Genomic DNA, 27,846 nt, shown 5'->3' on the forward strand with positions numbered 1-27,846 from the left:
AGGTGTTTTAGAATTTCCATGTGCCAAGAATAACCATTCTGTTGCTGCTTCTTCCTAAGCGCACATATTCTGAGGTCCACCTTGTTATAGACTATAAAATGTTACAGCTCCATACAGTCCCCTTAGCCCACCATATTATGCCAACTTTGTACCCTACTCTAAGATCGATCTGATCCTTCCCTCCTACATCGCTCACCATTTTTCTATTATTGATGCGTCTATCTAAGAGATTCTTAAATGCTAAAAAGTTTCTTAAATGTTTCACAGATACTGGAGAGTCTGGATTACCGCGTCACTGATGGATTGATGGACCTCCGACTCTTCACTGTGATGGTCAGCCTGGCGCAGAAGATCACAGCACTGGAGTAAGTGGGTGACTGGGAGGGAGCAGTGCTGGTGAACTTTAGGGAGGTGATGAGAACTCAAAGCACACTCTTGAAAAGCTGTGGCTGCCAGACCACTTTGAAGGACAGCTCGCCAATCCGTTGGGGAGTAGCTTACCTTCTACATCCCCAAGTTACAGATTGGTGTAAGTGGATGGTTGGTAGTCAGCACAGATTCAGTGGGCCAAATATCCTTTGTATGTCTCTATGACTTTATGAGGAGGCTTCACAAAGGGCCAAGGGGTACAAATAATCCCACGGAGTAAGAACAGCAGAAGAAAAGGTCATTATAGAGTCATAAAGTCATACAGCGCATTTAACCCAACTGATCCATGCTGATCAAGATTCCCACCTAAGCTGGTCCTCTTTTCCCTCATAGGGCCTATATCCCTCTGGACACTTCCTATCCATGTACCTGTCCAAATGCCTTTTAAATGTTGCTAATACACCTACCTGAAATACCTCCTCTGGCAACTCATACCATATACTGTGCACTTTCTGGTAAAAATGGTGTTTCTCAAGTTCCTATTAAATCTCTCCCCTCTTACCTTAAATCTATGCCCACTAGTTCTTGATTCCCCAGCCCTGGGAAATAGATTGCACTTTTCATTGTCTATGCCTCCTATGAATTTATAATATTGCCCCTCATTCTTCTGAAGTCCAATAAGGTCCCAATCTGCTCAAGTTCCCTCTATAAATCAGTTCCTGAAGTCCCATTGACATCCTCATAAGTCTTTTCTTCTTTCCAGTTTCATGGCATCTTGTGATGTATATCTATATGAGTTGGATGAAAATGTAGTTGGGTGGATTAGTAAGTTTGCTGTTGATAAAAAGATTGGTAGTGTTGTGGATAGCGCAGATGATTGGCAAGATGAATGGCAAGGTGGCACTAGTGAATAAAGCAACCAAAGGCAATGTCCAGCTGACAGTTAACAAAACTACTTCCTTTACTGCTTCTTCTTTTTTCAAATATGATTCTATTACGAAGCTGCATGCGATTGGAGCCTGTGATTTACATTTTGATGGGGTGCTTTGGGGCCGTTTGAGCAATCTGGCGCTTTGCTTTCTCCAAGGGAGTTTGATGAGGTTTGGAGCAGAATGTGAAAATTTACTCCTCTAAATCCCCTTTAAACCTCCTCCCTCTCACCTTAAACCAATGCCGTCTAGTTTTAGAGAGCATATCTATGCCTCTCATGAATTTATATATCCCAAATCACTCTTCTGTGTAGAACATATGCATCATGCGAAGAATTGTTCAAAATTGTTTAATGTCATTTCCAGTGCACAAGAGTAAAGGAGAACAAAATAATTGTTACTCTAGATCTGATGCAGCACAAAAAATAACACATTAAGATAAAGAGCACAATAATAAAGATAACACAATAAATATAAATACTTAAGATAGCTTATATACATAGATTGATCATACGTACATAAAGTGAAGCTAGGCACAGGAGTGTCTGTACATAAAGACTGACAGGAAATGATAAATTAGTGGTGGTTGGGGGTGCAGAGGGGCGGTTTAGTGGATGGAGGTGTTGATCAGCTTTATTGCTTGAGGGAAGTAACTGTTACTGAGTCTGGTGTGGATGCTGTGTACCCTCCTCCCATACGTAGGTGGGTGGGACAAACAGTCCATAAACAGGGTGGATGGGATCCTTCGCAATAATGCTGCTCTTTTTCCGGCACCATTGGTGAAGGTGACAACGTGATTACTCTGCTGTTTGGCTGTGTAGTCATGTGTGAGCAGAGTGTATAGCAGTGGGCTCAGCGCACAGCCTCGGAGGGCATCCATGCTGAGGATGATAGGGAGGGAGGAGCAGTTGTGCATCCAGAATATCTGAGGTCTGCTCAGATAGGGTGTCCAGCACCCAGTTGCACAGTGGTGTATTTAGTCCGAAGAGTAGGAGTTTGTTCCCCAAGGTCTGTGGGACAATAGTGTTGAATGTCCAGAAACACACAAGTGTCCTTGTTTTCTAGGTGTGTCAAGGCCAGATGCATGGCGGATATTATGGCATCTGTCAGAGAGCAGTTATGTTGGTAACTATATTGGCAAGTGTCCAGTGTGGCAGAAATAGAGTTTTTGATATGTGCCATTACCAGCCATTCAAAGCTCTTCATGATGACTGGTGTCAGTGCCACTGACTGGGAGTTGTTTAGTTCTGAAGGTGTAGGGTTCTTCGGTACAGGGATCATGGTGGCTGATTTGATGCATGTGGGGACAGCAGCCTGGATGAGTGAACTGTTGAAAGCAGAATTGCAGGTAGATGGAAAAAGACATTTAGTACTGTACACTGACCTTCACCAGTCACGCCTGTGAGTATAGAAATTGGAACATTACGTTGCAGTTGTACATGTTGCTAGTGAGGCGCACTTGGAGAACTGTCTACAGTTTTGGCTATCATGTTGGTCAATGGAAAGAGTGCAGAGAAGATTTACAAGGATCTTGCCATGATTACAGGAGCTGAGTTATAGACATAGGTTGTCCAGGCTGGATCTTTATTCCTTGAAAGGTAGGAGAACAAGGAGCAAACTTACAAATGGGTTAAAATTAGGAGGGGCATAGATAACATAGATGATAACAGTCTTTTCCCCAGGGTAAGGGAGTCCAAAACTAGGGGGCATAGGATTAGGGTGAGAGGGGAAAGATTTAAAAGGGGCCTGAGGGACAACTTCTTCACACAGAGGGTGGTGAGTCTATGGAATGTGGTTGAGGCAGGTACAATAGTATCATTTAAGAGTACTTGGAGAGGTACATGGAGGGCTGAGGTTTGCATAGATACAGACAGAATGCAGGAAATTGGGACAGGCTGGGTTGGCACTGTGGTCAATAGACAATAGACAATAGACAGTAGGTGCAGGAGTAGGCCATTCGGCTCTTCTAGCCAGCACCGCCATTCACTGTGATCATGGCTGATCATACACAATCAGTACCCCATTCCTGCTTTCTCCCCATATCCCTTGACCCCGCTATCTATAAGAGCTCTATCTAACTCTCTCTTTAATGCATCCAGAGACTTGGCCTCCACTGCCTTCTGGGGCAGAGCATTCCACATATCCACCACTCTCTGGGTGAGAAAGTTTTTCCGCATCTCAGTTCTAAATGGCCTACCCCTTATTCTTAAACTGTGGCCTTCAGTTCTGGACTCACCCATCAGCGGGAACATGCTTCCTGCCTGCAGCGTGTCCAAGCCCTTAATAATCTTATATGTCTCAATCAGATCCCCTCTCATCCTTCTAAATTTCAGTGTATACAAGCCCGGTCGCTCCAATCTTTCAACATATGACAGTCCCGCCATTCCGGGAATTAACCTTGTAAACCTACGCTGCACTCCCTCAATAGCAAGAATGTCCTTCCTCAAATTTGGAGACCAAAACTGAACACAATACTCCAGGTGGGGTCTCACTAGGGCCCTGTACAGCTGCAGAAGGACCTCTTTACTCCTATACTCAATTCCTCTTGTTATAAAGGCCAGCATGCCATTAGCTTTCTTCACTGCCTGCTGTACCTGCATGCTTGCTTTCATTGACTGATGTACAAGAACACCTAGATCTTGTTGTACTTCCCCTTTTCCTAACTTGACTCCATTTAGATAGTAATCTGCCTTCCTGTTCTTGCCACCAAAGTGGATAACCTCACATTTATCCACATTAAACTGCATCTGCCATACACTTGCCCACTCACCCAACCTGTCCAAGTCACCCTGCATTCTCATAACATCCTCCTGACATTTCACACTGCCACCCAGCTTTGTGTCATCAGCAAATTTGCTAATGTTACTTTTAATCCCTTCATCTAAATCATTAATGTATATTGTAAACAGCTGTGGTCCCAGCACCGAACCTTGCGGTACCCCACTGGTCACAACCTGCCATTCCGAAAGGGACCTGTTAATCGCTACTCTTTGTTTCCTGTCAGCCAGCCAATTTTCAATCCATGTCAGTACTCTGCCTCCAATACCATGTGCCCTAATTTTGCCCACTAATCTCCTATGTGGGACTTTATCAAAAGCTTTCTGGAAGTCCAGGTACACTACATCCACTGGCTCTCCCTTGTCCATTTTCATAGTTACATCCTCAAAAAACTCCAGAAGATTAGTCAAGCATGATTTTCCCTTCATAAATCCATACTGACTCGGACTGATCCTTCTACTGCTATTCAAATGTGTCGTAATTTCATCTTTTATAATTGACTCCAGTATCTTTCCCACCACTGACGTCAGGCTAACCGGTCTATAATTCCCTGTTTTCTCTCTCCCTCCTTTCTTGAAAAGTGGGACAACATTAGCCACCCTCCAGTCAGCAGGAACTGTTCCTGAATCTATAGAACATTGGAAAATGATTACAAATGTGACCACGATTTCTAGAGCCACCTCTTTAAGTACCCTGGGATGCAGACCATCAGGTCCCGGGGACTTATCAGCCTTCAGGCTCAACAGTCTATCCAACACCGTTTCTTGCCTAATATAAATTTCCTTCAGTTCATCCTTTACCCTAGTTCTTTTGGCCACTATTATATCTGGGAGATTGTTTGTGTCTTCCCTAGTGAAGACTGATCCAAAGTACTTGTTCAACTCATCTGTCATTTCCTTGTTCCCCATAATAAATTCACCCTTCAATGGTCCAATTTTGGTCTTAACTATTTTTTTGTTATTCACATACCTAAAGAAGCTTTTACTATCCTCCTTTATATTCTTGGCTAGTTTACCTTCGTACTTCATTTTTTCTTGGCGTATTGCCTTTTTTGTTATCTTCTGTTGCTCTTTAAAACCTTCCCAGTCCTCTGGTTTCCAGCTCATCTTTGCTACGTTATACTTTTTCTCTTTTATTTTTATACTGCCCTTTACTTCCCTCGTCAGCCACAGCCGCCTTTTACTCCCCTTGATCTTTCTTCCTCTTTGGAATGAACCAATCCTGCACCTTCTGCATTATTCCCAGAAACACCTGCCATTGTTGTTCCACTGTCTTCCCTGCTAGGGTATTGTTCCATTGAATTTTGGCCAGCTCCCCCCTCATAGCTCCATAGTTCCCTTTGTTCAACTGTAATACTGACACATCCGATTTTCCCTTCTCCTTCTCAAATTGTAGGTCAGTATGGACTGGATAGGCTGAAGGGCCTGTATTGCTCTATGACTCTAAGAAAGTGGATGCTGGCTCTACAGGTTTGGGTAATGTGTCAATGGAAGCACCTAAATCTGAGATAGAGGGGGACAAGGACGGGTCCTTGGTGGACAGCAAATTCACACGAGATTCTGAAAATGCTGGAAATCAAGAGCAACATACACAAAGTGCTGGAGGAGCTTGGCCTGTGCAGCAGGCTCCCCCTTTCCATGCATCTGATTAACCCAAAGTGATGACTGAGACCGATACAGTTTGGCACCAGCAGCATCACAGGAGTTCTCAGTCAGCTTTGAACCCAATGTTGGACTGTCTCAGGGACTCCAGCTCTGGATTTTTCCTCAGGTTTTACCCCCAAAGCCACAAGGCAACAGAGGTTTGAGATCAGAGCTTTCCTTCTCCTAGATGAGTTGCCAACCATGACTGATGAGCCCCATCTGCCTGAAGTGACTGGTTTTAAGGTGCCAGTAACCCACCTTTTCCCCTTCTCCTGTCAGTAGAAAAGGTTCGACCGGGCTTAGTAGCTAAGCCAGACGTGAAGGCCAGGAGCTGGACTCAGTTTTCAGTGGCTGTTTGAGGTACACACAATTGGGAGCATTTAATAGGTGGTGGGAATTTATCCCTATAATCAAGTCCAGGGCGTAAAAACCTTAAGGAACCAAGGACTAAGGGGCATTGATTTAAGGTGAGAGGGAAGAGATTTCATAGGAACCTGAGAGGCAACACTTTCCACGGAAATCTGTCAATAAAGTCATTTGTTAAGGAAGGAGGTGGTGGAATGAGAGGTTTAGAGAGAGGATTCCAGAGTTTGGGTGCATGGGAGATGAAGGAACGGCTGACAATTGTAGAACAACTACAATCAAGTCCAGGCTAGAGCCAGCCATCCATTATGCAAGCTGTATGCGCTGTCATCCCTGCGCTGCCTGCATTGTTTTCATTTTTAAAAAAAAGTAATGTGACTGCACAGATTAGGAGGATTTAAATCCGAGGAAGAAATAATGAAAACACCTGCAGTGCAGCCAGTTCCTGAGGTCGGCTGGAAACATCTGAATACGCGGTAACATATCCACTTGCCACTTAATTAATAGGGACCGTGTAACATGACCCAGGGCTGGGCTCAGAGTACTGGGGCATTGTTTGTCTCTCTGCTCGGCTCAGCCAAGGCTCTGTATCTGCAGCGGGAGGGATGACGGTTGTGGAGCTGGCATCCTGTGGTAATGAGGAAGGCCACAGGAAGTGGCCCTCAGTGCTCTCAGCCTTGAAGCCTTGGGGTGGGTGTGGGCAACAGGCAAATTGTACCATTAGGTGAGAATGGGAATCAGATTTATTATCACTGACATATGTCAGCAAATTGGTTGTTTTGCTGCAGCAGTAAGGTGCAATGCATAAGACACACTATTTATTATAATAAGCAATACAATATTTGTAAAAATTAATTAAGTAGTGTAAAAAGAGAGTAAAATGATTCATGGGTTCATTGTCCATTCAGAAATCTAAGAGGGGAAGAAGCTGATCCTCAAAAAAAATTGTATGTCTTCAGTCACCTGTAACTCCTCTGCCTTAGGTCATAGGTTAAGTGTGAAAGGTGAAATATTTAAGAGGAACCTGAGGAAGAACTTCCTTTCTAACCACCTCCTCAGAGAATGGTGTAAGTGTGGAATGAGCTGCCAGACTCAGCTCAGATGTGGGTTCAATGTGAACAATGAAGAGAAATTTAGATATGTGCAGAGCTGGGAGGGGAATGGAGGGCTATGGTCCAGGTGCAAATCGATGGAATTAGGCAAAGTAATAGTTCAGCATGGACTAGATGGGCTGAAGAGCCTGTTTCTGTGCTGTGGTGCTTTATGACTCTATGACTCTTTCAAAAAATAGAAAACCTGCAAATACTGGTAATCCAAGCAACACACACAAAATGCTGGAGGAACTCAGCAGGTCAGGCAGCGTCTATGAAAAAGAGTACAGTTAACATTTTGGGCTGAAATCTTTTGGCAGAGCTGGAGAAAGAAAGCTGAGGAGTAGATTTAAAAGGTTGGGGGAGGGTAGAGAGAAACACAAGGTGATAGGTGAAACCTGAAGGGAGAAGGGATGAAATAAAGAGCTGTGAAGTTGATTGGTGAAAGAGATATAGGGCTGGAGAAGGACAAATCTAATAGAAGAGGACAGATGGCCATGGAAGAAAGAAAAGGAAGAAGGAGCACCAGAGGGAGACAATGGGGCAGGCAAGTAGATAGGTGAGAGAGGGAAAGGGAATGGGGAATAGTGAAAGGGGTGGGAGGCATTACTGGAAGTTTGAGAAATTGATGTTCATGCCATGAGCATGGAGGATACCCAGAACAGACTATAAGGTGTGGTTCCTCCAACTTAAATGTGGCCTCATCATGACAGTGGAGGAGGCCATGGATGGACATATTGGAATGGGAATGGGACATGGAAAAACACCTTATATTCCATTTGAGTAGCTTCCAACCTGATGGCATGAATATCGATTTCTTGAGCTTTCAGTAATGCCCCTCGGCCTTCACCATTCCCCATCCCCTTTTCCCTCTCTCACCTTATCTCCTTGCCTGCACATCACCTCCTGCTGGTGCTCCTTCCCCTTTTCTTTCTTCCATGGCTTCTGTCCCCTTCTATCAGATTCCCCCTTTTCCAGCCCTGTATCTGTTGCACCAATCAACTTCCCAGCTCTGCACTTCATTCCTCTCCCTCTGGGTTTCACCTATCACCCTGTGTTTCTCTCTCTCCTGCCCCCACTTTTCAAATCTACTCCTCAGCTTTTTTCTCCAGTCCTGCCGAAGGGTCTCGGCCCGAAACGTCAACTCAACTTTTTGTTAAGGTTTAGCCAGGAACATTTGCACAGAATCATTTCCTTTCTTGTGAATGTTGATTTCTTCTTCTGGTTCAGCCTATGTCCCACTGTGGACCGAGCAACAATTCTCAGCTTTAAAAGATTCAAGATTGTTTATTGCCATTCACCAGTACATGTGTGTACGGAAAGATTGTCACTCTAGATCTGATCTACATCAAAAAAGCTCAATAAACATAAAGAACACAACAAAAAGCACAATAAATATACTGTAAACACATAAGATTAGTTTATATACATAGACTGATCATATGTACATAAAGTGATGCTAGGCACAGGAGTGTCTGTACACAAGGTGACCGACAGGAAATGATAAAGTAGTGGTGGTTGGGGTTATGGAAGAGTGGGTTTGTGGGTGGAGTTGCTGATCAACCTTACTACTTGGGGAAAGTAACTGTTTTTGAGTCTGGTGGTCCTGGAACAGATGCTTCATGAAAGTCAGTCATTCCAACACTCTCATTTGCTTTCCTTTGCCCTGCAGCTAATCTGAAAAAAGAATAAAGTAAATGCTTTCGATCAGCACTGGTTTCTATCCAGTTCACCCACAGTGCTGACTGTGGATGTCTCTACCTCTTTCATTTTTTTGAAGGGTCCAGATCAAACCACACCCCTCATCTTCTACCAAATCATCCCTTCTCTGGTCCGTCCAGGTTTCTATCAACTGTGCTTTCCGAGGGGGTGGGGGGGGGGGGGGGCTTTGGCCAAACGGGAGCTGGTGGCCACTCAGACACAAACTGGGAGCTGTTACATACATCCCTGCTTAACAGTCATTTTGGGAGCTCATTAATGGGGAAAGCTTTGCAGGGCAGTGCCTGTCAAGCCACACATAGCAAGGAACAGCACGGTTGAACAGAATCACTTTTTGTCTCTGCTTAATTATGTTGAAACGTTTCTATTGTCAGGAAGGGAGCGTGGACGGGGCTGGAAATGTAGCAGACAGTTTTATCCGTTACTCTTCTGAACACAGACAGAGTCGTCTCCATTGTTCGAACCTCACCCCACCTAATGCATGTAGGCAAACACAATGGCATCAAATCTGCTCACCGTCAGCTCATAAGTATAGTCACAAGAAAGTTAGCCGCCTCACTTAAAGGCTCGACGTTGTGGAGCTGAACTTTGCCTGGTTCCTGACGTGACCTGGAGCAGGTCAGCGCTCCAATTTAAGAGACCGGAGAACAGCCCCGGGCTCTTGTCTGCCTCCAGGCCTCGCTATGAACTGTTAGAGCCACACCATTCTCTGTGGCTGTTTCCCTGGCAAACGTCTATCTCGATGGCAAGACACACCATTTTCTGTTAAAAAGAAAAAAAGATCACTGCTTAGGAAGTCAACCTTGGTTAGCAGAACCGTTGGGGAGGCCCCCATCAACCAGGACATGCCCTCTTCTCAGTGCTTCCATCAGGGAGGAGGTACAGGAGCCTGAAGACCCACACTGAATGTTTCAGGAACAGCTTCTTCCCCTCCACCATCAGATTTCTGAATGGTCCATGAACCCATGAACACTACATCAGTATTTTTTTGCTTTCTTTGTGCACTACTTATTTAATTTCTATATACTTATCATTATAATTCATAGTATATTTCATGTATTGGACTGTACTGGTGCCACAAGACAAAATATTTCACAATGTACAGAATGTCAATAATAATAAACCTGATTCTGATTCCTTCTGTTTGTACCTCCTCCAGGCTTACAACCTATCAACCACTCTGTTGTTAAGCAACAATTAATCAATTCAGGTGCTCTAAAAATCTCCAAGCCCAACATTCTCTGGCACCCTACAAAGGTCTGAAGAGCTCGTTACGACAAGTTTCATGACCTATGTCAGTAATAATGAATCTGACTTTGATTCTGTGAGTTATTGTCTAGCGGTTTCAGCACAACAGATTGAGCCTCTGAAGTTCAGTACATTCCATTGTTTCACTGACTGGGGATGAGTTTTTGTGCATGCCTTTCGGATGTGAAGCATAGAACAGCACAGGAACACATTCTTCAACCCACAATGTCTGTCCTAAATTAAACTAAACCCCTGCTCCCTGCACACAATCCTGGGATGGTGGGTTGATCATTTCAGAGGTTAAACAGACTAGGTCTATTCTCCTGAAAGGACTTGACAGGGTTAATATTTCCGGCTGCTTCCCTTTAGAGAGGGTGCAGTGAAGGTTTACCAGGATGCCACCTGGATTGGAGAGTGTTTCTTATGAGGATAGTTTGACTGAGTTAGGGCCTTTCTCTTAGGAGAGAAGGGGGATAAGAGGTGACTTGATAGAGGTGTATAGATCGACTGGGCAGCAAGAGACACTTTCCAAGGGTGGAAGTGGCGAACACAAGGGGGCATAATTTGAAGATGATTGGAGGATAGTAAAGGGGGACATGTCAGCGGAAGGATTTTTTATACAGAGTGGTTGTGCACGGAATGGACTGCCAGGTCTGGTGGTAGAGGCAGATACATTAGGGATGTTTAAGAGACTCTAAGAGACTTTGTTGACTACAGCTCGGCATTCAATACCAATACCCTCTCAAAACTAAGCTTTAAGATCTTAGCTGCAATGCCTCCTTATGCAATCGTATCCTCGATTTCCTCAGTTGCAGATCCCAGTCCGTTCAGATTGGCAACAGCATTCCCTCCACAATCTCCATCAGCACAGGTACACCACAAGGCTGTATGCTTAGCCCCCTGCTCTCCTCACTTTACACTTATGACTGTGTGGTTAAGTACAGCTCCAATGCCATTTTTAAGTTTGCTGATAACCACTTCTGTAGGCCAGATCAAAGGGGGTGACAGATCAGTACATAAGAGGGAGATTGAAAATTTGGCTGAGTGATGCCCAAGCAACAACCTCTTACTCAAGTTCAGCAAGACCAAGCAGCTGATTATTGACCTCAGGAGGAGGAAACCAGAGGTTCATCGAGGGATCAGAAGTGGATCAGCACCTTTCAATTTCTCAGTGATATCAGTTCTGAGGACCTGTTCTGGGCCCAGCGTATAGATGCATTTATGAAGAAAGCACTGCAATGCCTCTACTACTTAAGAGCTTGCAAAGATTCAGCATGATTTCTAAAACTTTGACAAACTTCTATAGATATGGAGAGTAAATTGACAGACTACATCACAGCCTGGTATGGAAATAACAACATCCTGGTACAGAAAACCCTACAAAAAAGTTGTGGATATGGCCCATTCCATCACGGGTAAAGCCCTCCTTATCACTGATCACTTACACAAAGTGTTGTCGCAGGAAAGCAGCATCCATCATCAGTGATCCACACCAACCCAGGTCATGCTCTCTTCTTGCTGCAGAACATCAGAAAGAAGGACTCACATGACTAGGTTCAGGAGCAGCTATTCACCCTCAACCATCAGGCTCTTCAACTAATGGGGATAATTTCACTAAATTACACTTGCCCCATCATTGAAATGTTCTCACAACCTATAGACTCACTCTCAAGGACTATTCATCTCATGTTCTTGATATTTATTGCTTATTTATTTATTATTATTACTATTTATTTCTTTTTGTATTTGCGTAGTTCATTGCCTTTTGCACACTGGTTGAACGCCCAAGTTGGTGCGATCTTTCATTGATTCTATTATGGATTTATTGAGTATCCCTGCAAGAAAATGGTGATATACATGTACTTTGAAATTTGAACTTTGACATCCACAGTATAGTAGATTTTCAATTGTCCCAATCAGGCCTAAAGATTGAATTGTTGTGGAGGTCTCTTTACACTTGTGGGATAATGGCTTTACATAACAAGAAGGATCACTCTGCTTGACAGGTGAGACTTGTGGCTGTGAAACAATCACAGATTCTGGGTTCTCCTTCATGGTGGTTGTAAGGGTTGACTCTGGAACTACAGGAAGTAGTTCTAACAGTTCTGGCCAGCTTTCTTCTCTAACAATTGGCTCTGCTCTCCTCAAACGGTTGATATATCGTCTCCACAGACACAATCTCCACTGTATAGGAGAGTGGTGCAATTCTGTCCTTAATCTATCTGAGTACCCACTTTTGATCACCTCTGTAGTCCCTTGCCCATTCTGCTTGTTCAGGAGTGAAACATAGAACCTCATTGTTTGAGGAACCTTTAATTTGTCTCAGCTGTTTGTCCTGCCTGCTCCTTCTGAGATTGGCTTTGAGGAGATCCAAGAGTGAATGCAAGGGGTGACCCAGAGGCAGCACAGATGGTGAATTGTTGGCTGGGGAGCGTGCTGCATTGCGGTGTGCAAGGGGGAAATTGGTGAGCTTTGATTCAGTGTCCTTGTAGTGTGTTCTGCTGTCATTCTTTATGCTCTGGACAAACCTTTCCACTAAGCCATTTGCCACTGTGTGGTACGGTGCAGGTGTAATATATCTTATTCCATGCATATTCAGGAATGACTGAAACTGTTGTGCAACATACTGTAGTCCATTGTCATTGACCAAGTGATCTGGAAAACCAGTCCTTGAATAGAGACTTCTCAACACGTCAACAGTGTGCAAGGCTGTAGTGGAGGCTGTTGGGAACACTTCTTATGTAAGACATATTGCTTGTCTATCGTTAGTTTTTACATTGTAAATCTCAAGCCTATCAGTTCTATGTCACTCTCATCATTATCAGATTTTTTATCAATGGCATGCAGATTAGTGCTCTTTTTGAATCTGCAACTTGACTTTTATCTTTTTTCTTTTCCCTGTGCAGTCCATTTTTTTTTCTCTGCCCAACATGGTTTTTGTACATGTCCTGCTTTGTTGCAGGTTTTGCATGTTTCGCCTTTAATCCTGCATTGGTCTGCTGTATGTGACCCCTTGCCACAATGGTAACACAACTTGTTTGGCCAGGCAGGTTTTTGTTTAGAAGTTGTGATTTTGTTCACCCTCACTTTCATTCCTAACTGCAATGCGCTTGTGTTTCTGGCTGCTGTTTCTATTGATACAACGATTTACACTGTTCTTTTAAATGTGAGCTGTGCTGCACTTAGAAGCCATTTTTTAATGCTTTCTTGTAAGATTCCACAAACTAAACAATCCCTCAGTGCCTCAATAGTCCATCACTGAGCTGACAATGTTTGGATAATTTCTTCTGTTTAGCCACATACACTGAAATGGACTCTCCTTCCTTTTGATTCTGCTTATGAAGCCTAAAGCGTTCTGCAATCAACAATGGTTTTCAGTTCTGAGAGCTCCCACATTATGTTCTCAATATTAACAAAGCTCATTTTGACTAGTTTGGTTAGAGCAGTTAAACTTCTTAGCAAACTCTATGCCTTTCCACCTATTGCACTCAGTAACACTGACACTAGTGTTTTATTGGCTGTTTCATTTGCTTCAAAACACTGCTCAATTCATTCAGTACACATCACCCAGTTATCTGTTGTGTAATTGAAAACATCTATCCTCCAATATAGCCAGCCATTTCTGCTTTTTTAAAATTAGTATTATTATCACCTCATACTCATTGTTTATGTTCCCATGAATATCATCCATTTTCTGCTTTTTTTAATGTGAATGTCTCTTTTTCTCTTGTCCCTTCTGAAGAAAAAACTCTGCAATAGGTAGGTAATCATCTCAGGTTCATTTCAAAACTATCTCATTGCTACTGTTATGTTTTGCAACTCCAGAAACTAATCTCCAGAAAGAGCAACAAAGGACCCTGAGGATACTTGTGTACTTAGATTTACATACGTGAGGCACACAAATATAGCATGGTGAGGTCACGACGTATGCCATTCACGTACTTCTTTACATATTCAAGTTATTATCAAAAGATGTATAGATTGCCTTGCTTATCAGTTCATCCCACTAGCAGGCACAGAGCACAGCAGCTGAGGCAGTCTACATAGCCTCAGCACCATAGCGTTGACCATCGTGGAGACCAAGCGAAATTGGCTCTCATTCCCATTGACACCCTGTCTTTTCAGTCTATCTGGGCCGGCATTTAAGTTGACCCAACAGCTGCACAGCAAGAGGCTCCAACCATATATAAGCCATAATGAATTAGGTAAGCAACCAAAGAATGCTTAATCAAACAATATGTACAGAAATATTAAACACAGTACAGTATGTGTCTGTGTGTATGTGTATGTGTGGGGGTATTACATCAGTGCAGCAGAATTCAGTTGTCTTGGATCTCCTTAGCCATTGGATCCTGACTCTAACAAGCTCATTTGGAAGCCGGTGTTCGACAATCACCAAATTGAAAGCAACCAAGCACTAGTACATATCACCCTCTGCCTCTAGCAGAAGCAAGACCACCAACCACACCGCTCCCCCCCCCCCAAATGCCAAAGCTCGGTCTGATTTCCCCCAATATTAAACACTCCTTGCTTTGTCTTTCTTTAACAGTGGCTTCATGAGGTCATTGATTGGAAACATGGATCTAAAAGCTTTGGACCTGAAGCTATACCGAGCTAAGGTAAGGGCACAACTCAGATAACAAGTAAGACCATATGACATTGGAGCAGACTTAGCCATTTGGCTCATCGACTCTGCTCCATCATTCCATCATGGTTGGTTCATTATTTCGGTCAACCCTGTTCTCCTGCCTTTTTCCCATAACCTTTCACACCCACACTAATAATAAACCTGTCAACCTCTGCTTAAGTACACCCAATGCCTTGCCTTCCATAGCTGACTGTGGCAATGGATTACACACCCTCTGGTGAAAGAAATTACTCCTCATCTCTGTTCTAAATGGACGTCCCTCTATTCTGAGGCTGTACCCTCTAGTCCTAGACTCAACCACTACGGAAAATATCTTCCCACTATATGAACCTCCTCTGGACCCTCTCCACATTCACTCCATCTAGGTCTTTCAATATTTAATGGGTTTCAACGAGAATCCCCCTCATTTTTCTAAACACTGGCAAGTACAGATCCATAGCCATCAAACACTCCTCATAAGTTAGCCCCTTCTTTCCTGGAATCATTCTTGTGAACCTCCTCTGGACCCTCTCCAATGCCACGACATCTTTTTTTTGATAAGGGGTCCAAAACTGCTCATTATACTCCATGCAGTCTGATCAATACAAGTAAGTAGGCCGTTCTGTCATAAGACCATAAGACCATAAGATATAGGAGCAGAATTAGGCCATTCAGTCCTTCGAGTCTGTTCTGCCATTCCATGAAAATTGATTTATTATTATCCCTCTCAATCCCATTCTCCTGCTTTCTCCCTGTGATCTTTCACACATTGTGTAATCAGGAACTATCAACCTCTGCTTTAAATATACTCAATGACTTGGCCTCCACAACTGTCTGCGGCAATGAATTCCACAGATTCACTGTCCTCCCACTGAAGAAATTCCTCCTTATCTCTGTTCTAAATGGAGGTCCCTCTGTACTGAAGCTGTGCTCTCTGGTCCTAGACTCAACAACTATGGGAAAAATCCTCCCACTATATGAAACTCCTTTGGACTCTCTCCAATGCTAGCACATACTTTCTTAGATAAGGGGCCCAAAGCACCTCACAATACACACCCCTCTTTTATTATTTATATAGCTGAAAAAAAACTTCTGATATGCTCCTTTATATTATTGGCTAGCGTGCCTTCATATTTCATCTTTTCTCTCCTTATGACTTTTTTAAATTTCCTACTGTTGGTTTTTAAACACTTCCCAATCCTCTAAATTCCACCAATTTTTTGCTTTATCATATGCCCTCTCTTTTGCTTTTATGCTGTCTTTGACTTCCCTTGACACCAACGGTTGCCTCACCCTCCATTTAGAATACTTCTTCATCTTTGGGATGTATCTACCTTGCATCTTCCAAACTTCCCCCCCACCAAAACCCCAGCCATTGTTGTTCTACTGTCATTCCTGCTAGTGTCCTCTTCTAATCATCTGGCAAACTCTTCTCTCCTGCCTCTTTGACTCACTCTAATACTGATACATCTAACTTCTCCCTCTCAAATTGAAGAATGAAATATTTCGTATTATGATCACTGTCTCCTAAAGGGTTCCTTTACCTTAAGCTCCCTAATCAAATCTGGTTCATTACACAATACCCAAACCAAAATTGCCTTTCCTCTAGTGGGCTCAACCACAAGCTGCTCTAAAAAGCCATCTTGTAGGCATTCTACAAATTTCCTCTCTTAGGATCCAGCACCAGCCTTATTTTCCCAATCTACCTGCCAGATGATAATTCCATTACTATCGTGACATTGTCCTTTTTATATGCCTTTTCTATCTTCCATTGTAATTTGCAACCCACATCCTGGCTACTGTTCAGTGGCTGCTGCCATCTGCTCAAGCCCATTTAACTCAACAGAATTCTCAAATGCAAACAGAGTGGGTGGCAAAGGCTTGCATTTATATAGTGCCCTAAGGAACTTCACTGGGGAGTGTCAGGGAAATGCATGATCTGAAGCTCCATGGACTGGCCTGAGGGCAGCTGATAACATGCTTGGCCAAAGAGTTTTGTTTTCAGCGAGGACGAAGAAGGAGAGGGTAAGAAAAGTTTGGGGTGAGAATTACAGAAGATAGGTCCATTAGTAGCTGTGGGCACAGCTGCCAGTGGTGGAGGGATCAAAACTGAGAGGGCAAAAGATGGCATGATTAGGTACAGGGAAGGTCTGGGTAGCCTCCAACCTGGTGGCGTGAACATTGATTTCTCTAACTTCCCATAATTTCTCCCCCTTCTCTTTTTCCATTACTCACTTTGGTTCCCCTCTCACCTCTTACCTTCTTGTCTGCCCATCACTCCCTCTAGTGCCCTTCTTCCCTCCCTTTCTCCCATGATCCACTGTCCTCTCCTGTCAGGTTCCTTCTTCTTCAGCCCTTTACCTCTTTCATCTATCACTCTCTATAGTTATAGAGACATAGTGTGCTACAGCAGAGAAAAAGGCCTTTCAGACCACCTAACCATGCTGACCTGTTACTCTGCACAGACTCATCTACCAACACCTGAGCCATATCCCTCCAGTTCCCTCCCATCCAGGTACCTATCCAAACTTCTCTTAAATGTTGCAATTGAACCTGTTTCCACCACTTCCACTAGCAGCTCGGTCTACACTCTCACCACCCTCTGAGCATAGAAGTCCCCCTCATGTTCCTCTAAAACATTTCAACTTTCACTCATAACTATGACCTCTAGTTCTAGTTTCACCTAACTTCAATGGAAAAAGCTGCTTGCACTTACCCTAATTATACCCATCTTAATTTTATATACCTTTTATCTATACCCCTCATTATTTTGTATGCCTAATTTTCCTCTAGTTTTGTACTCTAATTTTACTAAGCAGTACATTAACTGTAGTAGCACATTTACATAAAGAAAACTGCCACAAGAAAGCAGTGTCCATCGTCAAGGACCCCCACCATCCAAACCATGCTATCCTCTTGCTACTACCATTGGGAAGGAGGTACAGGAGCCTTAGATCCCACACCACCAGGCTCAGGAACAGTTATTACCCTACAGCCATCAGACTCCTGAACCAGTGTGGATAACTTCACTCACCTCAACACTGAACTGATTCCACAACCTACAGACTCACTTCAAAAGACTCTATCACTCATGTTCTCAATATAATTTATTATTTACTTATGTATTAATTATTTGGAAAGTGTGTCTTCTTTTGCACGAGTTGGTTGTCAGTCTTTGTGTGTAGTTTTCATTGATTTGATTGTATTTCTTTGTTTTCCTGTAATCTGCAAGAAAATGATTCTCAAGGTGGTATATGATAACATCGATGTATCTTGATGATACATATGCTTTGACATTGCATTGATTCTCATGTGACATTGCTCATGTGATACCTGGAAGTAGCAAATGGTGACGCATAATTGGTTTGTATTTAGATATCACCTTAGTTTGCCTCAGTGAACATGGAGCCAGCAGATCCTTCTAAAGTATAGTCATTTTGGTACTAATTACTGCTGCAGTGTAATGTCCAGCAAACAACAGTTTCCAGTAATTTGTCTCCTCTCCCCTTTCCCCCATCTTCAGTTCCCCACTCTGACCGCTTATCTCTTCTCACTTGGGTATCACTTCCCTCTTGTGCTCCTCCATCTTCCCTTTCTCCCATGGTCCACTCTCTTCTCCTATCAGATTCCTCACTCTTCAGCCATTTACCTTTTCCACCTCTCAGATTCTCACTTTATGCCACCTCCTCCACCCACCTGGCTTCACCTATCATCTTCTAGTCTGTCCTCCATCCCCTCCCTCCCACCTTCTTACTCTGGCATCTTTCTCCTTCCTTCTCTGTCCTGATGAAGGGTCTCGGCCCAAAACATGGACGTTTATTCATCTCCTCCAGCACTGTGTGTGTTGCAACTAATAGTAGATTGTTTTGAGGTATCTTTGTTGAGGGGTAAGTTTTGCCTTGGCCTTTGGAAAAGCCTACCTTGCTCTTCAGAATGAAGACATTTGATCTTTTGCAGCTCGGATGCACCTGGGTTTAATGTGACAGTTAAAAGACGCCATGCCCAGCAATGCAGCATCCCCTCAGGTCTGATTCAGAAACGTTGGCTGCATTTGTGAAACTGGTCTACAGCAGGGCTCCTGGACCAGCATGGATAACCTCAACACTGAACTGATTCCACAACCTATAGACTCACTTTCAAGGAGTCTTTGGAGGAAAGGAGGATGTGATGTGTTTTAATAGAGGTATACAAGATGATAAGAGGCACAGATCAAATGAATGGCCAGAGCTTTTTTCCCAGGGTGGAAATGGCTAATATGAGGGGCATTATTTTAAGGTGATTGCAGGAAAGTATAGGAGGGATGTCAGAGGCTATTTTAAGAGTGAAAAAACAATTCCAATTGAAGTTAGAGATGGAATTGGATACATATCAGCTCTGACAGGGTTTGCAGGCCATTACTTCTTATAAGGTGAAACCTACCATCATGAATGGCCATGATGCTTCACTCCCAGATGAGTTCAATGTCTTTTATGTATGCATTGAAAGGGAAAATATAACTACACCTGTGTGAATCCCTGGAACACCTGGTGATCCTGTGATCTCTGTCTTGGAGGCTGACGCCAGAATATTTTTCAAGAGGCAAGGTGTCAGGTCATGATGGTGTACCTAATAGGGTATTGAGAACCTGTGCCAAGCACCTGGTGGGAGTGTTCAAGGCAACTTCAATCACTCACTGCTGCCGATGGAGTTTCCCACCTGCTTCAAAGCGGTGACAATTATACAAGTCCCCAAGAAGATCAGGGTGAGCTGCCTCAATGACTGTTGCTCGTTTGCACTCACACCTACTGTGATGAAGTACTTTGAGAGGTTGATCACGGCCAGAATCAGCTCTTGTCTAAGCAAGGACCTGGACTCACTGCAATTTGCCTGTCACCACAATAGGTCTACAACAGATACAGTCTCACTGGCTCTCCACTCGGCCTTGGATCATCGGACAATGGCAATACCTACGTCAAGCTGCTGTTTATAGACTACAGCCCAGCATTCAACACAATCGTACCCTCAGTTCTAATCACTAAACTACCAACCCTGGACCTCTGTATCTCCCTCTCCATCTGGATCCTTAACTTCCTCACTGGGAGACCACAGATCAGAAATAACATCTTTTCCTTGCTGACCGTCAACATTGGCACACCTCAACGATATGTGCTCAGCCCACGCTCTGCTCTCTCTACACCCATGACTGTGTGGCTAGGCACAACTTAAATGCCATCTATAAATTTGCCAATGGTACAACTACTGTTGGCAGTATTTCAGATGCTGACGAGGAGGTGTACAGGAGTGAGAAAGATCAACTGGTTGAGTGGTGTTGCAACAACAACATTGTACTCAACATCAGTAAGGCCAAGGAGTTGATTGTGGACTTCAGGAGGGAAAGTCGAGGGAACAGACAACAGGCCTTAAAGAGGGATCAGCAGTGGAAAGGGTGAGCATTTTCAAGTTCCTGTGTGCTAATATCTCTGAAGATCTATCATAGGTCCAAAATATTGATGCAATTACAAAGCGGCTGTATTTCCTGAGGAGTATGAGGAGACTCTTGCTGTGGAAAGCATTCTATCTGGTTGTATGACCGTTTGGCATGGAGGGGCCACAGCACAGGACTGGAAAAAGGCTGCAGAAAGTTGTAAACTCAGCCAGCTTTATCATGGCCACTAGCTTCCTCAGCATTCAGGGCACCTTCAAAAGGCGATGCCTCAAGAAGATATCATCCATCATTAAGGACGCCCATCACCCAGGACATGTACTCTATTCATTGCTGCCATCAAAGAGGAGGTACAGGAACCTGAAGACATACACTCAACTTTTCAGGAACAGCTTCGTGTCAGATTTCTGAACAAACAATGTACCCATGTATACTAACTCACTGTTTTTGTTGATTTCTTTATGCACCACTTATTTAATTACATTCCACATTGTAATTTATAGTTTTTATTATTATGTATTGCAATATTCTACTGCCACAAAACAAAAATTTTCATGACATATGCAATAATATTAAACTTGATTTTGATTCTGGTAGCTTTTTTTACACTGAGAGTGGTAAGTGTGTGGAACGCACTGTCAGGGGTGGTGGAGGCAGGTGCATTAGGGGCATTTAAGAAACTCTTAGATAGGCACATGGATGATTGAAAAATGGAGGTCTATGTGGGAAGGAAGGGTTAGATTGATCTTAGAGTAGGTTAAACATTTGTCACAACATAGTGGGCCAAAGGACATGTACTATACTGCAGTGTTCTAAGTTCTGTGTAACTTACAGTCTCTATTTTGTATTATTGTTTGTGTGTCATCCTTTGCACATTGGTTGTTTGTAGTCCATTATTCATAGTTTTTATTAAGTCTATTGCATTTCTTTACTTTCCTGTGAATGTCCAGAAGAAAACAAATCTCACGGTAGAATATGGTGATATATATGTACTCAGATAATATATTCACTGTGATCTTTGGCTTTGATGACCTTTCAACCCAGGAGATGTGACTGTCCCACTGACACTGACCACTTGAGGCAGTTTGATTGGATCGTAAGACATAGGAGCAGAACTAGACCGTCCAGCCCATTGAGTGCGCTTCACCATTCCATCATTGTACTGATTGGTTTATTATCCCTCTCAACCCATTTTCCCACCTTTGCTCTGTAACCTTTGACGCCTTTACTAACCAAGAACCTGTCGACCTCCCTTTGAATGTACCTCATGACTTGGCCTCCACAGCTGCTTGTGGCAATGATTCCACAGATTCACCACCTTCTGTCTAAAGAAATTCCTCCTCTTCTCTGTTCTAAAGGGCCGCCACTGTATTCTGAAGCTGTACCCTGGAGGCAGCAATCTGCTTGAGGCAGCTCATCTGTCTGCTGAGTTTCAATCTCCCCTTGCAGTTCCAATTACCAAATGGCTTCTAAACTTTCTGAAACTTAGGAAGGGAGAGGCTGCCCTGACCACAGTCCTTTATAATGAACGGGGACAAGCGTCCTCCTCAGACAGGTGTGTGACTTCTTGCATTGTCACTCCGTGCTGCCGTAAACTTTATCTGCAAGCTTCTGGTTTCTGAATGGCGCTGGATTTGGATTGCAGGACCAGAGGAATGCGGTGGAGTGTGTCTGTGACCCACCATCGCTGTGCTCCCTCCTCCCCAGGCTTCCAGATGCCCTGCTGCAACCGACACTTTCCCAAAACCTCAGAAACCCAAGGAGAAAGCTAAATGAATGAGAACTCTATGCTGGCAAACCGGATGCCCAGAGTGTGCATAAGGCACCCTTCACAATGGTCTTCTGGCAATCAGAGGGAGATTATGTCCTGATAAACCTGTGGTAATTACATCATTGAACCCTTAATCCTCAGTCATCAAAGGAAAACAACTGGCTGGCAATTAACATTTCCACAAGAGCCATTGCCAACAGAGAAACCTGCTCAAAGTTAACCCTTGGGCTGCTTGCAGAGTTACAGGAGCACCAAATTGTTAGGGCAGAGAAAGAGGCCATCTGATCCACCATCCCATAAGCCCCATACCTCTGCTCCCTCCCTGGAGATGACTACATTATTCAAGATTCCACATTGTTTAATGTCATTTCCAGTAGAGAAGTATAAAGGAGAACAAAATAATTGTTACTCCCAATGCAATGTACTACTAAAAAACCCTGTAAAAGCTAAATAATACAATAATAATAAAAAAGCACAATAAATATAAATACATACAATAGTTTTTATACATAGATTGATTGTATGTGACATTAGACTGTACATAAGGTGACTGACAGGAAATAAAAAGTTGTGGTGGATTTAGTGGCAGCAGTCTTCGCAGAGTGAAGGGACAGAGGGTTTTTGGGGTCCATGTCCATAGATCCCTGAAAGTTGCCATGCAAGTAGCAGGACGATTAAAAAGGCATGTGGTATGTTGGCCTCCATTAAAGATCGAAATTCAAACTATGTTTTATTATCAAAATACATATATGTCAGCATATACAACCCTGAGATTCATTTTCATGTGGGCATACTCAATAAATCCATAATAGAATAATAACCATAGGAGAATCAATGGAAGACCATCCAACTGGGGTGTTCTAATAGAGTGCAGAAGACAACAAACTGTACAAGTACAAAAAGAAGAAACAATAATAAATAAATTAATAGATAGATAAATAAATAAATAAACAAACAAAACAAACAAACAATAAATACATTGAACATGCAATGAAGGATCCTTGAAAGGGAGTACATTGGTTGTGGGAACATTTCAGTGATAGGGCTGAAGTTGAGTGAAGTTATCCCCTTTGGTTCAAGAGCCTGATGGTTGAGTGGTAATAACTGTTCCTGAACCTGGTGGAGTGAGTCCTGAGCCTCTTTCTTATCAGGGACAGAGCTCAACAGCCGGTATTTAATGTTAGACCATAAGATTATTGGATACAGGAACAGAATTAGGCATTTGGCTCTTTAAGTCTATACTGTTGTTCAATCACGGCTGATTTATTATTCCTTTCAACTATATTCTCCTGCCAGTTCTATAAAACTATATTCTGACCACACTTGGAATATTTGTGTTCAGTTCAGGTCACCTCATTATAGGAAGGATGTGGAAGCTTTAGAGAGGGTGCAGAAAAGACTTACCAGGATGCTGCCTAGACTATATAGCAGGCCTTATGAAGGTAGATTGAATGAACTAGGCCATCACTCTTTGGAGTGAAAGAGAATGAGAGGTGACTTGATAGAGGTGTATAGGCTGATAAGAGGCACAGATAGAATGGATCACCAGAGCCCTTTTCCAAGGGCGGAATGGCTAATAAAATAGGGGCATAATTGTAGGGTCATTCAAGGAAGGTAAAGAGGGATTTCAGAGGTAAGTTCTTTACACAGAGGGTGGTGGGTGCATGAAATGATGATGGTAGAGGCAGATATATTATAGATATTTAAGAAGCTCTTAGATAGACACATGGATGCTTGGAAAAAGGAAGACTATGTAGGAGCGAAGTGTTAGGTTGATCTTACACGTGCTGTACTGATCTGTTCTATGTTCTGTAAGTCTGTTCAGTTCCTTTCCAAGGGCACTGGTTGGTTATATTTCCACTGCCCTTCAGGCCTTGGGTTTCAGACCATCTCATGCTAAAAGGAGAAATGTCTTTGGCTAGAGTGTGGTGAATCTGTGGAATTCATTGGCAGAGATGGCTGTGGGGACTGTCATTGGATATATGTAAAGCAGAGAGTGATAGGTTTGTGATTAGTACGGACATCAAAGGTTACAGGGAGAAGCCAGGAAAATAGGGGTGAGAGAGAAAATAAAGAAACACATTAAAAACATATCCCTCTAGCACAAGGGTTCACAACCTTTCTTATGCCATGGACTCGTACCATTAACCAAGGGGTCTGTTGACCCCAGGTTACGAACCTCTGCTCATGTCCTTTGCCCAAAATGTTAAATCTTTGTTCCTTGGGAACCCCTTCTCCGTCTCACAGTCTGTAAGGGGTTTCTACCTGTGTTCTACCTGTGACCATGGGGTTCTCCTCCAAGTGCTCCAGATACCTCCCACATTCCAAAGTCATACTGGCTAGCCTTCCTAAGTTGTGGGCATGCTATATTGGCCAGAAACATGGTGCCACTTGTGGGCTGTGTTGGTTGTGGATGCAAACAGCACATTTCCCCCTTGATTCTCCCTTGATGCTGTCGGAGGATAGTACCAAAGTTCTGGCTCTGTAGTTTGCGGATTAGACTGTAGTTTGATTGGACTCATTTGATTCTGTGTTTTTATATTCTGTCTTTTCGCTCATTCACGCATGGGTAGAGGGTTGATGTTCTTGTTGCCATTTGCGCAGTTTGTTTGTTTGCACGTGGGATGGGTTGCTGGGTGGCACAGCTCAGTGGGCCAGAAGGGCCTGCTCCACGCTGTATCTCTAAATGAAATAAAATAAAATAAACAAGATGGAGGGTCCGTGTTATTACAGAACAGACACTAACAAGGACAGAAGGTTGACGGACTGGCAGAAGGCAAAGAAAGTGCCTTTTCTGGTTGGTTGCTGGTGACTAGTGGTGTGCTACAGGGGTTGGTGGTGGGGCCGCTACTGTTCATGTTATATGTCAATGATTTGGATCACGTAATTGATGGCTTTGTCACTCACACACACACAGCTGCACACATCTACTCACATACCACATACATTTAAACATGCACTCACACACACTCAGAAACACACACACACACACACACACACACACACACACACACACACACACACACACACACACACACACACACACACACACACACACACACACACACACACCTGCGTGCACAAACATGCACACACCACGTGAATGGTCACACCTCTTGCAGATGCCATATAGACTGCTGTAAAAAGGCAAGCAAACCGTTTACAATTAATTGAGAGTCACTCCATTTCTTTTGCTAATAAGGCGCATTTGTTCTATATTGTTCTTAGTGACTGACAACCCTATCAGATAGCTGTGTTAGCTTTTTTTTATCTTTCTGTCTTTACTTGCAAATCCTCATGGATTTATTGCAGATGTTCCAAGCCCAGTTAAAATAAGCTTACAAGCCGAGGTTCTCGTCAATCCTGGGTTAGAATACTGAGTGACCCCGGTGGGAAATTATCCGGACAAAGGGGGCAGTGGGGTGGGAAATGAAAGGAAGGCTTCAGTCTTTCATGAGCGAAGGAGACACGGGCCAACGTTCAGCAATGATGTTAGTGAACACTCACACTCGCGCCGAAATGATATTTATTTTCCCTTGTTTGCGATATGTACTGTCCGCTTGGAAATGAAAGTAAAAAGAAATTTAAGATGATACTGATAAAGTGGCGACTCTTTGTGTGCAGCTCTGATGGGAATCATTAAATTTTCCCGTTTAGGACTACAATAGCTGAAATCCACAGCCATAGCCATGGGTACCTCACTATTTTGTTTTGGCTCTGTTTAATTTATTTTATATATATATTGACTGTAATTTACAGTTTTAAATTATTATGTATTGCACTGTACTGCTGCCACAAAACAACAAATGTGACCACCATGATTCTGAATGTAGGAAGTATGACTGGTAGGGTTGTGCTTTCTATGGTGCTTTGATAAAAGCTGATCAAGCTGGAATGCTGTCTGGTACAGTTGTATCATTGCTGTATCCAGTGCATCTCAGCCATTCCGTGATCTGACACGGAGTGAACTAAATTGGGTGGAAACTCGTGCAGAGGTGGCGGGGATTTCAGGTGGGAGCTGGAATGGATAACTTGGCCTCCACAGTTCTCTGAGGCAAAAAATTCCACAGATTCACCATCCCCTTGATGAAGAAATTCCTCCTCATCTCTCTTCTAAAGGGGTGTCCTTTAATTCTGAGCCTATGCCCTTGGATCCTAGACTCTCCTGTTGATGGAAATATCCTCTCCATGTCCACTCTACCCAAACTTTTCAATATTCGTGTGAGGGGGAAAGAGCAAAGATTTAAAAGGGACCTGAGAAGCAAATTGTCCACACAGAGTGTGGTGGGACTATGGAACGAGATGCCAGAGGAGGTGGTAGAAGAGGTTATAGTTGCAACGTCTAAAAGTCATTTGAACAGGAATGTGGATAAACGCAAGTAGCTTAGACACCATGGTTGAGGTGAGACAAAGGGCCTGTTTCTGTCCTTATAACTGTAGTAAGTGAGGAGTAGTGGTGATGGATCACAGTATTCCTCTGGACTCTCAAAGGGGACATTTATGCAGTTTTGTAAATAATGTAATCTGGTTACCATCTGCCTAGCCCCAATCCTAAGGAAACAATTGCCATGGCAACCTCAAATGAATTCCAACATTTCGGTTAAACACAGGTTGTATGGAGTGCGCTTCACTCCACACCAGAATTATCCTAGAGTGTGATTGGCCAGGGCAACACAGGAGAGGTGTTGTGGGGTCAGTCTGTAATCAAATTGGACTTCCATTTGTACCAAGTCATTTTGAAGGTTGTTTGCACAATGAATTATATTGCACAAAGGCTTTTGGCTGCAAAATGCCATCTCTCTCTGCCTGGGAATAGTTTATTGGAGAGAATGTTGGAATATCACAGACACATTTTGTATTTGCAGCAAAGTTTCCTCACTTGTTTCTGTAGGAGCTTGGTGGAAAATCTTTGCTATTACTTAATTGAATCACGCTTTTCTATTCAGAGAGAGGAAAAACATGTGCAGATAAAATCTGTGGCATTGGAGACTGTGCATGTTAATCACCTTGACACGTCAGGTATAGAAAACAGTGCTGAGAGGAAGCCTCCACCTCTTCAAGTTATAATTAGACCGGCTGACTTGAATGCTTTGAAGTGTTGGGGTCCGAGCCAAGGGATTACTGAAAGTTATTAAATTGGATGTAGAATCAGTGCAAAATAAAAACAGGTGCACTAACAATGGAGGAAGAAATGGAACATTAAAGGCTGAAGTCTTCCAGTTACAAGGGTACATTGTGAAATTCATTACATTGGAAAGGCGCAAATAATATGAGCAACCGTGTACCATGAGTTGCAAGAATGCAGCTTTTAATCAGTCGCTCTTTCGCCTTCTAATCATCGCGCAGCACAAATATTCATTTGAATCTTCTCAATTGTCTCAGGATTTCCTTCACTACTTTGTTCCTTTTATGATATGGCTTTCAATGTGTAAAATAGTGTCTTTAAGCACATTGAACATTACAGAACAGTAGGTGCCCTTCAGCCCACATTGTTGGGCTGAACTTGTGTTGACCCTCTCCAAGACTTTGATCTTCCCTGTGTCTACATACTCGTTTAACCCTTCATGCCTCTGAAGTCAATCTTCCTAAATTCCATTGCTGCTCAATTGACAACCATTCTTTCAATTGTCTTGGGCTGGGGTTCCCAACCTGGGGTCTATGGACCCATCAGTAAATGGCAGGGGTCTATAGCATAAAGATGGTTGGGAACCCCTGGACTTGGGTAACAGACTCTGTGAGTCTCTTCATAAATCTGTAACAAAAATCCAACTACCTTGTTAACGTCCTTCAGAGGAAGAAATATACTGCCCTTTGGAGTGATGGATCCTAGTGTTTCAATCCGAAGTTCTATGAAAAGTCAAGAACAAGGCACAAAACATGTTGCTT

General features: G+C 43.2%; 1 protein-coding gene across 14 annotated transcripts in view; it reads left to right on the forward strand.

Annotated features, from left to right (window-relative positions):
- The window catches only part of LOC140734969 (uncharacterized), a 192,345-nt gene that overhangs the window by 140,412 nt on the left and 24,087 nt on the right, over nucleotides 1–27,846 (forward strand). For 9 of the 14 annotated variants that reach the window (XR_012100649.1, XR_012100648.1, XR_012100650.1 and 6 more), the window contains 2 exons: nucleotides 268–365; nucleotides 14,690–14,759. Coding sequence is in view for 10 of the 14 variants with exons in the window: in XM_073059730.1 (XP_072915831.1) it covers nucleotides 268–365; nucleotides 14,690–14,759 (168 nt within the window). In the remaining 4 variants the exon portion in view is untranslated. Of the gene's footprint in view, nucleotides 1–267; nucleotides 366–9,266; nucleotides 9,913–14,689; nucleotides 14,760–18,724; nucleotides 18,813–27,846 lie in introns of those variants that run through there. The other 5 variants (XM_073059736.1, XM_073059735.1, XM_073059738.1 and 2 more) reach the window with 3 other exon arrangements.

Source organism: Hemitrygon akajei, chromosome 10 (genome assembly GCF_048418815.1).
Source record: "Hemitrygon akajei chromosome 10, sHemAka1.3, whole genome shotgun sequence".
NCBI lineage: Eukaryota > Metazoa > Chordata > Chondrichthyes > Myliobatiformes > Dasyatidae > Hemitrygon > Hemitrygon akajei.